The following is a 13,815-nucleotide window of genomic DNA, read 5'->3' as shown; positions in this document are numbered from 1 at the left end:
ATCAAAATAAATATTACACATATAACATACGTTTATATATTTGTGTGTGTGTGTTGTGTCTGTACACACATACACACACACACACACACACACACACACAACACCCACACGCACACATACACACTGAAATATATATATATCATTACCATTTATAGTTCTTAACATTATTACCAAATAATATTTTCTAATGATTTTTTATTAATTAACACCTACCTTGTCATGTAGGTATTATTACGAAAGTGCGAAACAGCAGAAATACACGGACCACCAGATACCTGCTTCAAACGCTTCTTACGTTACCTCACTTGCGACAAGTGAAATTCTGGAGATGCGATTTGCGCTCTGGGCCAATAATTAAAATACTGATGGAGATGAAACTGAAAGATGTTCAGAGGGGTAGACAAGGGGTAGACTGTACATTTTTGACTGTACATTAATGCCAAGCTTAACAAAATATCTATGTTAATTTCGTGAATTTTGCTGTGAAACTGTTGCAGCTTCTTACTATAAAACATTTTTTGCCAAATTTAAATTAAAAAAAACAATTAAATACAAATATCTAAATAAGTTTTGTGTAAATTAATCATGAAAAAAAAACTTTGAATAAGAATGTTTCTAGCTACACACACGCTTAATGATGTGTGTGTGTGTGTGTTTGAATGTGTGTCTGCGTGTGTGGTGGGTTAGTGAGTGAGAGAGAAAGAGAGAAAGAGAAAGAAAAAGAGAGAGAGAAGGAAAGATTAGCTAAAATTTTATTAACTAGTTTTTTTCTACAAACGCCTATGAATTTTCATTTTATTTAAGATAAAAATTTGAATTTAAAAAGTTGATATAATATTCTGGGAATTAAACCAAACCATACCAATTTTAAGTTTTCACTAGAAAACGGCCATAGACTAAAACATTCGTTCCGACAAGTTTTTTTTTTTGAAAATTTATTTGGAGTTTTACCTGGTGACTTTTGAAAAATGGCGAAAAATTGACAATTAAAGGTGTCCCCACCCAAAAAATGCCCTTTCTACGCCTGAGAACAAATGTCGTTTAAAAGCCGTTTTGAGGTGATAAAACAAACAAACTCACTGCAAAGATGTGTATTTCCACTTCTGAAAACAAACAAACAAACAAAACTAAATCGTGTATAGTTGGATACTTTGACAAGAGATTTATGATCAACAGTTAACCGGCGAACCTTTTATTACTAAGCATGTGTATATATATATATATATAAATATATATAAATATATATATATATATATATATATACGTGTATGTTATACACAAGCATTTATGTGTGTGTGTTTTTTGTGTGTGTGCGCATGAGTGCGTGCGTGTAGTGTGTGTGTGTGTGTGTGTGGGTGTGTGTGTGGTGTGTGTATGTATGTATTCAGAACCAACATATCTATGCACCAATGCACACAAGTCAAACCGATAACGTTTCATTTACAAATGGATTCTTGGCTAAGGCAAGCAAATATTTAATCAAATAAATTATAATCCTAGACAGGTAACTGATAATAGCACACAGTCACACTCACACACATACTCAAACACACATAAGAATTGTTTTACACACACACTTGAAATACAATAAATGCAGTCAAGAAAAACAGCACATACTAAATACACTTTTCATAATACAAACATTTTATACAATCACTAACTAATACAATGCATAAACTATTGTAATTCGATTTAAGCATTTCTCAATTCCAATACATACACTCCTGACTTACGGAAATATACACCTGGAAAACAATACAACCAAATTTTTATGTTTCCTTTACCAACAAACCTAAAACCAATAAGTCAAATTCGACAGAGAAAATTTCCATCTATTTAAATCAAAATTTTCTAAACTACAGTTTATTTGCCAAAAGTTTTTTCATAGATCCCATGGAGTTTTTTTCAAAAATAATTATACGTACATTGCCATGAAAGCATGTTATTAGATTTTTGATCGAAGAATAATGAATGCATTGTAATGAAGAAAATTGAAATTAAGTTTCAATGTTTCTGCTAGTAATTGCAAAAGCACTCGAGTTTTAAAAAAAATTATGTAACTTTCTTCGAATATTAATTTCACTAAAGTTTGTTGGTGTCCCCGGATTAATGTCTATTTGCTAAAGAAATCATTCTTAATTTTTCATAATTTCAATGTCATTGCTAGTCTTGAACTTTCGTGTTAATGTCTTTTTACATACAAAATGTCACTAAAGTTGATATCATTGTATAGCCTCTTATCATTATGTCGCTTGGTTATCAACATATCTATCTTCATTATCAATATAAATGTATGTATCAATATGTATCAATATATATCAAAATGTATCAATACGTATGTATGCCTAGTTTATAAAAAGCTCTAATTGTAAACGAACAGAAATTCATTAACAAGCACTGTTATTTGGAACCTTGCTCGCGAATGAATTAAACAGTGAAATGAATGCGTTGTTTGATGTATTTTAGCAGAAGGAGTAACATCAGCTTGTTTCAGAGACCTTCTAACGATGTGACTCTTGACCTGGTGCCTCCACAGTTCGGCTCTTCTCACTGCTAAAAATTAAAGAGATTTTCAGTACCATCGGTAGAGATTTGAAATGCGTTGTCTGTTGGTTTAAAAATTTTTGCAACATGAGTCGTAGACATAGACATGTTTACAAGAAACGTCTTAAGAACCATTTGTCGATCAAACTCAGGCGAAAAACAAGCACCTCTCCCATCAGCAACAACAACAGCAACAAAACGATAAACCCAAATCTAAAAATGATTTTTGCGACTGATTTTCAATAGCAGCACAACTGCAATCAGAAAAAATTTACTGAAAAATACTGCACACACACGCACGCACACACACACACATGTTTTATTCAAATTGATAGAATGTCATTTCATCACGTCATGCAGAGTTGTCAACGCTTGTGACAAACAGACAAATCTTACACATATAATACTTATCACATATATAGTGTAATAGAAAATTAATTAAAATTTATTAAAAGTAGTTGATATAATATAATAATTAATAGATAGTAATAATTATAGGGTAGAGTAATATAGATTACCAATAGATTAATTAGTATATAATACATACATTCAGCATTTTATTTTAAAAAGTTAACCAGAAAACTTTAAAGAACAGTGATCATTCTGAAAATTCTGTAGTTGTACTTTTGTCCAAACAACCATTACTTCATATTACATAAGAGAATATGGTGTGTGTTAGTGGGTAGATTGTAACACACGATACATTGGAACTGCACGGCTCATGTGTGATTATTATTGAATCTCTGATATAGCCTTGCTACCTTTTAGCCGACCCAGCATGTTTCTGATCAAGTTTAGTTGGGAGTATAGTTAGAAACGCAAATTTGTTATGAAATCCTGAATGAGATGTAGGTCTGGAAATATAATATTTAAAATATTTTCTAAAACCTGTTTTACAAAATCGTTATCACTGTTCTCATTATCATTGTGATGTTCGCTTAGCTTGTTATTGTTGGCCAAATGGCCAATTGTCCATTTTATAAACTCTAAGCAATGGAATCATTTGTTATTTTCTAATGATCAGATTGACTTAATACATAATATTTTGAGAATGAATGAACGAACGAACAAATGAATGAATGTACAAACATACAAATAAATGAATGAAAAAATGAATGACTGAATGAACGAACGAACAAATGAATGAATGTACAAACATACAAATAAATGAATGAAAAAATGAATGACTGAATGAACGAAGGCACAGAAGACAAAGCAATTATTGTTCTAAGTTTTCTTAATTAGCGCTGAATAAAAAGAACTAATTGCTCCTTTTAGAAGAATGATCATTCAGATGAATGAATGAAGGGGTCAAAGAAAGTATGAATGAATACGTTGAAAATTAGGCACATCAATATGACCAAGTCAATTTTCATTTAAAGGATAATTATGAAACATTCATCATCATATGGTTTAATGGTAACATTATATCACACTGCACATTCACTAATATGTATATATATATATATATATATATATATATATATATATATATATATATATTAGTGAATGTTATAACTAATAAAAACTATAACTAATAACTATAAATAATAAAAATAATAAATATAAATAATAAAAACTATAACTAATAACTATAAATATATAACTAAAAAATTATTAATTTATTCATTCATCCAATCAGGTTGACTTAATACATTAATACCATTCGTTCGTTCGTTTACATTTCAAACACAACTGCCATAAAAGAAGGCAATTGATTGTTTACAACCAACAACGACAAAGAACTTTTGAAACTTTTGACAGTAATAAGAATTAGGTTCTTAAAGTTGATACATTCATTCATTCGTTCATTCGTTCGTTCATTCGTTCATTCATTCGTCGGTTTGTTCATTCGAAGTTTGATGACGCATGTCAGCTTTGTAACTCTGTTAACAGATTCCTGATTTGAATGATTAGGTTCAGTTCATTTGTATGAATACATTGAATAAATTTATACATGCGAATGCTTGCATGTACACCATCTGTTTACATATTTTGGCATGCACCGATACTGCAAATAGCTAAGAATGAGAAATTAAAACCCAACATCTGGGAAGGGCAAAAGTTTGACGACTTCGGTCGTCTGATCTTAGTTGGCACATATTAGATGTTAAAACTTATTTTATTTTAGTAATTCCGTTATAATTTTATTTCAAAAGTCTTTTGTTTAACAATGATGTTATGTTCCGTGATACTCTAAATAAAACCCAACATTATTGAAATAATGGCTAATTAAAACTATTAAAGAGGTGGAAATATAACTCGAAATAAGAAAAGATTGGCTTAATGGACCAAATTGAAAAAAAATTTAAAGCTAAATGACACGGCTCCTGCAAATTCGAAATTCAACACGGGTAAATTCCGAACTTTGAAAAATGTTGGCAAGTTAACATCAACTCACCTTGTGATTTCCTTGTATTGTTTTCTGGCTCACGACGATATATTTGTCTTAAAAAAAAATTCATGTCTGTGTGCTGTGCGAGCGTCGGAGTGCAAATAAGTGAACGAACGTCGCTGGTCTGACATGCGTGAATGTGTATTTTATGCTATTCCTAGATGTTTACGCCTGATGTTTCTTAAGCCTCTGTTTATTATCGAAGGATTATCTGTTTTGAATGAAGGAATAATTTATTCGTTTTGCAGTCTCCATATCACGCGGGAAGAGCTCGATTGTTTTAAAACTTTTAATTGTATTAATAAAAGTTTCAGCCAAATCAGTGTAGCGATACGTAATGATGATACATTTGATTTGATTCAAAAACTTTTTACGTGGTTTCAGTTTTTTAATAAAATTAATAAATGTTACCAATGTAAATAATGAAAATAATATATTTAAAATTGAACAAGATATGAAAAAGCGACATTAAGAAGTTATTAATCTAACTTCCAAACAGTAAGCACACCTTTAATAAAATGATCTTTGGATGGATAGAACATAAAAGTGTAATGAAAAATAACTAAGTGCTTGAACTTTAAGAGTTTCGTGGTGTAGTAATTATCACGTTCGCCTAACACGCGAAAGGTCCTCAGTTCGAGCCTGGGCGGAAACATTCTCTTTTGTTTGAATAGATTACTTGCTGTTCAAAGATCAGCATACTACTTTACTTTCAGTCCTTGAATCTTTATATGTGTGCGCTAGCGAATAATAATTCGACTCTGTTGGAGGCGTGTTAAATGTGGTTTTTATCGGTTTAATAAGGAATGAGTATTTTAAACTATTTGCTAATTTTTTAGATTCATGATCAACTTGAGAATTGTCTGAACTTGTAAAATAGTAATTTTAAACTTTTTTAAAACCAGAAATTTTAAATTTTTATCTGCAAGTATTGTAGTAATGCTACTCATCGTAATAAAATATTAAAAACGTTGCAGTAAATAATTGAGACAAAATAATATAATTGTTTGTACTGTATTACGCAAATAATGATATGTTGCTTAGAAAAGAGTGCGTATGAACGAAGTAATCCTATGCCAAGTTTTTAATACGCCTTCAATAAATTGATCTTTGGGTAGATCAATCTTAAAAGTGTACTGACAAATAAATAAGTCCCAAATTGATCAAGAGTTTCCGTGGTGTAGTGGTTATCACGTTCGCCTAACACGCGAAAGGTCCTCAGTTCGAGCCTGGGCGGAAACATTCTCTTTTTGACTAAATAAAATACTACTGTACAAGGTTAAGTTTGATTGACTTCAAATTCTGCATTCAAAACCTTTAAAACATGTGTCGTTACATCTTTTTAAAAATGTGTGCGTATGTGCTTGTGTGTGTGTTTATGCGTCCGCGCGTAGATCGCAATTTGACTATAATTGACTATAATCTATACTATATCAACCGTATCAAAAAGTGACTTGAATTTTTTTTTTATTGTTTATAAGTTAGATGGGAGTGAGGTCTTTAGACTCATGAAGAAATTTAAAATTGACTAAGAGTCTAAAATTGTAGAATTATCAATTGAACCATTTCAACATAGAAAATTTAAATTTTTGAACCGTAAGTACCACATGTAATAAAATTAAGACAATGAAGCAGCAAATAAATAAAATAATAAAAAACAGAAAAGTTTAAAATAAGTGACGCGAATATTGACACAATGTTTAGAAAAGAGTAGTCCCCATGAAATTATTATAAAATATAAAAGCCAAGCTTTAAACACGCTATTAAATTGATTTTTGAATAGATCATATTTGAAAGCAAGTATTGTTATGAATGTAATAAAATGAAGAATAAACAAAAATACATGATTGATTAAATCAATAAAATAATCGTGAATAACGATACGATACGCTAGGGACATATTATCATAAGCCAGACTATGCTTTCATTCAACATGCCTTTAACTAAATGATCTTTGGAATGATCAAACTAGAAAGTGTATTGGGATGTGATAAGTCTCAGATGTTCAAGAGTTTCCGTGGTGTAGTGGTTATCACGTTCGCCTAACACGCGAAAGGTCCTCAGTTCGAGCCTGGGCGGAAACATTCTCTTTTGGTTGAAATACTTTCAGTTGTTGAAAATTTATATGTGCGCGCCTGCGACTCGACTCTGTCCTAGGCGTGGTAAAGGTAGCTTAATTTTTTTTGTTCGTTTTAAGGTTAGGAATGAGTATTTTAAACAATTTGTTAATTTTTTCGGATTCATGATGAACTTAAGAATTGTCTGAAAATGTAGAATAGTAATTTCAAATTTTTTAAAAATCAGAAATTTCAATTTTTTATCTGCAAGTATTGTAGTAATGTTACTCATTGTAATAAAATATCAAAAACTTTGCAGTAAATAAATGAGACAAAATAATATAATTGTTTGTACTGTTTGATGATATGATGCTTAGAAAAGAGTGCGTATGAACGAAGTAATCCTATGCCAAGTTTTAAATACGCCTTCAATAAATTGATCTTTGGATAGATCAATCTTAAAAGTGTACTGACAAATAAATAGGTGCCAAAGTTATCAAGAGTTTCCGTGGTGTAGTGGTTATCACGTTCGCCTAACACGCGAAAGGTCCTCAGTTCGAGCCTGGGCGGAAACATTCTTTTATTTACCCTTTTATCTATGTTTATGTGAATTTATGTGGAAATTTTATTTTTTGACTTTATTATAATTCAAAAATTAACTAAGCAAAAATCATTGCTAGGTTTTTTGTGCTTAATCATTAATGGTAATATTGAAATTGGTCCATGGAGATTACATATTTTTGTATATGTTATATAATAAGATTTACATCTTGTCATACATAGGCAATAAGAAAATTTATATCTAATTTGATTTTAAATCAATAAAATAAAATTTGTGTCAAATGTACATAATTGCTATGTGTGTGTCTTGTATTCGAGTGTGCTTTCGTTTAAAAAGGAAAATATTCAATGTTTTGCTTTCGTCATCAAAATATATCACGCTTTGGTTGAAAACAATAATTATTATTGTAAACATATTGTAAATGTGATGATATGTTTTAGATTTATTTTCTGCAATCCAAACATTTTAAAATTTTATATATTTTACTTTTAATATGGGATCAATTTTAGATAATTTCGTCGATTTTATGTCAAGTTTCTAGTTGAAATGTCATAAACACGATTAATATATATTAGAGGTAATGAATAACTAGTAAAATTTGTGAAAAAATAAAAAAATCAGAACGTGCCAGAAACAAAATTACCGTGAAAAATTGTTTAAATTAGCCAAAATCACATACCTGGCACATACCTGTTGAATTAGTACCTACCTAACAAAACAACTGCACAGGTATATTTTAACGAGGTCTTAACAAAAAAAGTCCAGAAAGCAAAGCAACAGAACCAACTGAAGGAAGATGAAATTATTTCTCCTCGCTGTTTCCATCTTCATTTCAGTTGCTCACCTTCAGCTCGTTCACTCACGCTCTGAAAAATGTAAACTTTTGAAAATACATTTGTTTGCTTAACCTTGAGCACTTTGTATGAAATATTTGTACCCAATATATGTTATATTAATAACGATATCAATACAAATGAAAATATGATAGCTTTAATATGTTTTTGTTACTCATTCTCTTAGTTTTTATGTACATGTGCATCATAGCGAATAATATTAAAACAAAACTAATTACGTTGGTCACAAGAAATGCGTAAGTGAAGGAACTACGCCAACTAAATTATTAATAAAATACTAATTTCAATTTTAATTTCGAAAGATATATGGGGAAGAAAACGAGAAGAACCGCAAAAGCGAGAAGAAAATGCAGGCGACAAGAGAACAGACACAACTGGAGGCCCAGGCGATGCAGACAAATCGGACAACCAGAAATCAGAACCAATCCGAGAGATGCATGGAAAAAAATATGAAGAACTAAGCAAGGAAATTCAAGCGGAGATTGCAGTTTTGGAGGAAGAAAAACAACTTATCGATAGAAGAATTGAAACGCTCTGGATGAGACAAGAAAACAAAAGGATGCACTCTGCAGCCAACACAGATCAAGGACGACGCGTTAAATTTCTACAAAAAATGGCCGCGGAAACGGAGCACATAGAGTATCCGGATGAAGATGACAGCAAGGACCATTGGAAACAAAAATTAAATCGTCTGCTCAGCAAAAGCAAAAGTGGAAAGAAATCAGACAACGAAGCTTCCAACGAGGATGGTGATGGCAAAAGTGGAGAGAACAAAGACAATGCCAAGGAAGGTGACAAATCTGGTGGCGATGGGAAAGATAAAAGTGGAAAAGGCGATGATGGGAAAAAAGACAAGGGTGGCAAGGGGGGTGATGACAAAAGTAGAAAAGGAGGTGGAAAAAAAGGTGGTGGCAAATATGGTAGAAGAAGAGGAAGAGGAAGGGGCCGAGGTAGAGGCCGAATTTACGGAGGTAAGAAATCAAAATTCGAACAGGATATTTCATAATTTCATCAATGCTCATTGTGCTTCACTGAACTGCTTATATACTTTGCATGAATCAGTACAAATTTTCTTATTTTTATAGTGTAAAAAATTGTTATGATTTTCAAGCCTGTCAAAAACCTTCATTCATTTCTATTACAATTTTCTTAAAGAAAATGTTGTTCAATCGTAATACTCAAAATTACATATTATTCTCGTGCTTAAAGACGTTAATAGGATTGGATTTCCTATCGAAAGTGAACGAAAATGAACAACGATCACTGTATATAACTTGATAACTTTATCATAAATATTGTCAAAAAGTGAAATTGAGTATTTAACAAAAAATTAATATCATTTTCTCCAATTTGGGCAATGGGCCACTGCTAGGTTATACTCAATTCTATTTTTCCCACTATTCAATCAAAATTCTGACACATTTTCTATTATAAAATCCGCTCACATTTTATGGTTAATATTTAACTTGAAAATTAAAACGCATTTTATTAATGAATTTTATGATAACCAAATCAATCACTGTCAAAATCGTGTGCGCGTGACCTCAAAATGTAAAAATTCACGTTTTATGTAACCGTACCTGCCATCGATAGGCTAGTTTTTTTCCGATTTACGTACCATAAGACTGTCATTTTTGCTTAAAACAGTAGGAACATTTGTTTCTTAAAAGTTTATTTACATGAAACTTCACAATAATGCCATATCTGCATGAAAAAAAAAAAAAACTTTAATATCAGTTTATAACAAAAAAAGTTTGCGTAACATAATTCATCTGCAGCTGTAGTAACGGCATCCCATTTCACCATTTTTATTATCATCATCTTTATCGTCAAATTGTTAAGACAGTGATTATAACATAACTTCCTCACAAAAACTGACTCTTGCCATGACCAAACTTTGAATTCAAGACCCTCGCCTTATCAATGAAAGACCTTTTCTCAGTCAAGGTCATTCGACTGACTTGAAGGTCAACATCTCGATCAAATGGTCGTCTTGTGGCTTTCTCTTTTTGAGGGGAAGAAGAACTTTTTGAATTTTTCACTTTTGGATTTTTCTCCTTTTTGGCATCACCAGATGATTTTTTATCTTTTTTATGCTTCTTTTTATGCTTTTTTCGCTTTTCCTCTTCCGATGACGAAGACGATGACGACGACGAAGATGGCGATCTACGCTTCTTCTTTCCCTTCCTTCTTTTTTCTTCATGCATCTCAAGTAGCGACTTATTCCTTCTTGTCACTTCCTGGAAATTTGTAGCATTTAAAAACTATTGTATCGATTGATGAATACATTTCCCATGAAACTTGTAAAACATTTGACCATAGGATGAACGTGAAAATATATCATGTAAACATCGAACCAAACCAACAAACCAACATGCATGGATGACCAACCAAACATATAAACAAACATGGGCAAATAAACAGACAAGAGTTAACGAACAACAAGCAAAACATATAAACAAACATAGGTGAACAAACAAACAGACATGGATAAACAGACAAACAGACATGGATAAACAAACAACAAAACATGTAAACGAGCTTAAGCAAACAAACCAAACAAACAAAAAAAAACAATACTAACATTATGTTTTTCGATAAATTTCCTATACTGCTCATTTCTCCTTATAAGCATGAGGTCCTTAGGGGAGGGTTCGTCCAAATTATCACCATCATCATTTCTGTGATTGCCACTTGTTGCTCTACTCTGTGGTGTTCAATTATTTATGTTGTTATTATTATTTACTTTAAATTTATTTTTAGAGAAACAGAGTTTATATAGCAATTTTCGATTAATTTCTCATCTAAATCAGACAAACACACACTTACACACAAACTCAAACAGACACAAGGACTCAACATTCCAAACTGCAAACCACACTCACCTTCATCTTTCTCTCACGATCTTCCGGAGTATCAGTCCACCCAGATCGATCCTCCTCGCTTACTCCGTGATTCAGGGATGTGCTGAATTTGCGAGCTGTCACTCCGAAACTTTTTGTGAACTGCGAAGGCAGTTGTGTCATCCATTCCTCTCGCTTTGTAGATTTGCTTGATGCTTCAGGCTGTGGAGAGAATTAATAAAATTTTAATCATTTAATTTTTAAATATTCTTCAACATAAAAATTTAGTAAAAATTAAATATTCTTTTATTTAGTTAATAATTTATTCATGTTTTAGTAGAAATAACAGACAGCCCTTTTGAAAAAAATAAGACAGTAAAGGAGGTCGGTGAGAAATATGATGACCAGATTTTTGATTAAGAAGGTCATGAATATAATAAAACAAAATGAAACAAACCTGTTCAAGACCAAGTAATTTCTTCTTCATCAACATCGACCTCTTTTCAATTTCATTGATGACATCCTCAACAGCTGTTTCACCATCACTGTATTTTTCCCCACCAGAATTCCTCGGTGGTGGTCTAGGTCCATATAAATCATCATCCTCTTCAACATTTTCATTTCCACAATCTTTACCATCGGGTCTACTATTTTTCCTTTCATTATTTCTGGCAATCTCACTATAGCCAAAATTTTTGGTGACACGACGATCACCATCTTCTAGTTGGTCCTTCTTAATGTAGTTAACTGGAATGACAGGTCCTATGAAGTCATTTGAGAGACTAGATGTTTGCTTCTTATTATCATTATTATATAATGAGGATTCATTCTTTTCTGATGGTCTAGTAAAAATTTTTGACCCAAAACATCCTAATTAAATGAAAATTATTAATTAATATCATTATATCATAAAAATTATGTATGTAATATAAATAAAATTTAACTATAATAATAATGCAATTTTAAATTAAGTGTAGACTTTACACTGTAAACTTAAAGTAAACTAAAAGTAAAAAGTAGATGCAAGATATTATAGAATATTTTATATATTTATAAATAAATTACAATTTTTATTTTATAAATAAAAATTTTTGTATTCTAATATATAAGATTATAATATATTAAGTTAAGTTAAGTAAGACTGTTGTTAACTAAGAGTCTTAAGATAAGAGTAAGACTTAATTAAATTTAATTTGAGTTACTTTTTTTAAGTAATAGAAATAAGAAGCAAACCTTCATCATTATCAAAAGGATCATAATTTTTTGACGTTGATTTGAACTTTTTAGAAGACGACAGATGCAGACGATCGTCATTGTCGTTGTCGTCAGATACTTTTCTTTTTAAATTGGAATTCATAATCACTAGACTAGACTAGATCAGACCACACTAGCTCCTCTTTTTTAGAATGAATTCTAACTATTTTTTCCGAACAACTTGTCCAAGTTGGTAACAAATAATTTAGGACTGAGTAATTACTAAAAGTACAAAATTTAATTAAATAAAACAAGTGAAACTGAACAAATAATTCAGAATAAATCGAAACTTGATGGAGTAGTGAGTTCTTTTATTAATCGAATCCAAATCTAACACCAAAGTAAGCAATGTGGTTAAAGGTAAACTTATTTATCAAACCAACAAAGCAAAGTTACGCAGAGTTATTAAAGTATATGACCCAAAGCTACTTTACAATCACTTTGAGGAATCCATAGACAAAACACTATTTAACATTTTTATCATTAGTTGTAATTATCCGGAATAGCTTACTCATTGAATGGAAAACTATCACGAAGTTCTCAGAAAACCCGCATTATTTACAGTTTTTTTTTGAGGTAACAAAGCTGTTTTACAATCACTTTGAAAAATCCATAGACATTAAACTATTTATAATTTTATTCAATTAATAATTTTTTTGAAACATTTAAAAAAATTCTTGAACTCTTTGTTAAATGTTGTACACTATCTTAATTGGCTTACAAACTGGATGTAATGTTATAAAGAATTTTCCAGTATCAACCCCACTGTCGATGAAAATGTTAAGAAATGACGACATTATTAATAATTCTCTTTTAATTATATTTTTTGGGTGTCATCAACACGCGAATACACCTAAACACCCATTGAACATTGCACGTGAGAGACAAGAATTTTGTTGCATTTGAGAGCAGTCACGGCCACAGCAGGACCAGGCGCCTTAACAACTACACCATCCCACTTCCAGAACTTTTTTGCAACAAACTTTTGTAAACCATAGATTACCTTCCGATACCATGATTCAGTGAAATCAACAGATTTTAATTTTAGTGTTGAGGTGTCAAAAAGCTAATTGTGAAGAAAAATGATTGAATAAAATCTTAAAAAGCAAAGTTCCTGAAACTTTATGAGAGGTGAATAAAAATGTTTTGGGTTTGATTCACATCATCATTCTTGGATTTCAGAAATATCAATAAACTTTGCCCGAAATATTCAATTAATAAACTTTATATTGCGCAAATTTGATGAGTTCATTACAATTTTTAAATTTCCTTATTCAAATTATGGACACTTTAAGTAAGCATGCGA

The 13,815-nt window shown here is 31.1% G+C and overlaps 3 protein-coding genes across 3 annotated transcripts in view; 1 reads left to right on the top strand and 2 right to left on the bottom strand.

Annotated features, from left to right (window-relative positions):
• The window catches only part of HELRODRAFT_192909 (hypothetical protein), a gene marked incomplete at its 5' end in the record, with an annotated part of 10,241 nt that extends 5,232 nt beyond the window's left edge, over positions 1-5,009 (bottom strand). Inside the window, 3 exons of the mRNA XM_009025125.1 lie at positions 2,507-2,606; positions 3,433-3,530; positions 4,946-5,009. Coding sequence (XP_009023373.1) covers positions 2,507-2,606; positions 3,433-3,530; positions 4,946-5,009 — 262 coding nt within the window. The remainder of the gene's footprint in view (positions 1-2,506; positions 2,607-3,432; positions 3,531-4,945) is intronic.
• Positions 5,010-7,064: 2,055 nt separating this feature from the next.
• On the top strand, positions 7,065-9,418 carry HELRODRAFT_176876 (hypothetical protein; the record flags this gene model as incomplete). The annotated part of the gene is made up of 2 exons (XM_009025124.1): positions 7,065-7,107; positions 8,715-9,418. 2 exons carry the CDS (start codon positions 7,065-7,067, stop codon positions 9,416-9,418), a joined length of 747 nt encoding a protein of 248 aa, XP_009023372.1.
• A 649-nt stretch (positions 9,419-10,067) lies between these two features.
• Positions 10,068-12,794, bottom strand: HELRODRAFT_192908 (hypothetical protein). Its single transcript, XM_009025123.1, has 5 exons — positions 12,489-12,794; positions 11,713-12,125; positions 11,298-11,477; positions 10,997-11,119; positions 10,068-10,652 (listed from the first exon to the last, which is right to left on the bottom strand). The coding sequence occupies exons 1-5, from the start codon at positions 12,610-12,612 to the stop codon at positions 10,278-10,280; spliced, it is 1,215 nt and encodes a 404-aa protein (XP_009023371.1). The 5' UTR covers positions 12,613-12,794; the 3' UTR covers positions 10,068-10,277.
• Positions 12,795-13,815: the final 1,021 nt, after the last annotated feature.

This window comes from Helobdella robusta (assembly GCF_000326865.2).
Source record: "Helobdella robusta unplaced genomic scaffold HELROscaffold_40, whole genome shotgun sequence".
In the NCBI taxonomy this organism is placed as follows: Eukaryota; Metazoa; Annelida; class Clitellata; order Rhynchobdellida; family Glossiphoniidae; genus Helobdella; species Helobdella robusta.
Note: the sequence above shows the minus strand (reverse complement) of the source record. Positions and strands in the feature narration are given on the sequence as shown.

Bases quoted from the DNA above. Each gene is read 5' to 3' on its own strand.
- HELRODRAFT_192908 (XM_009025123.1), bottom strand. From the start codon at position 12,612: ATGAATTCCAATTTAAAAAGAAAAGTATCTGACGACAACGACAATGAC. The intron at 12,126-12,488 runs GTTTGCTTCTTA...TCATTTAATTAG, and splicing joins TCCTTTTGATAATGATGAAG to GATGTTTTGGGTCAAAAATT. The intron at 11,120-11,297 runs GTGAGTGTGGTT...TGAACACCACAG, and splicing joins ATCGTGAGAGAAAGATGAAG to AGTAGAGCAACAAGTGGCAA.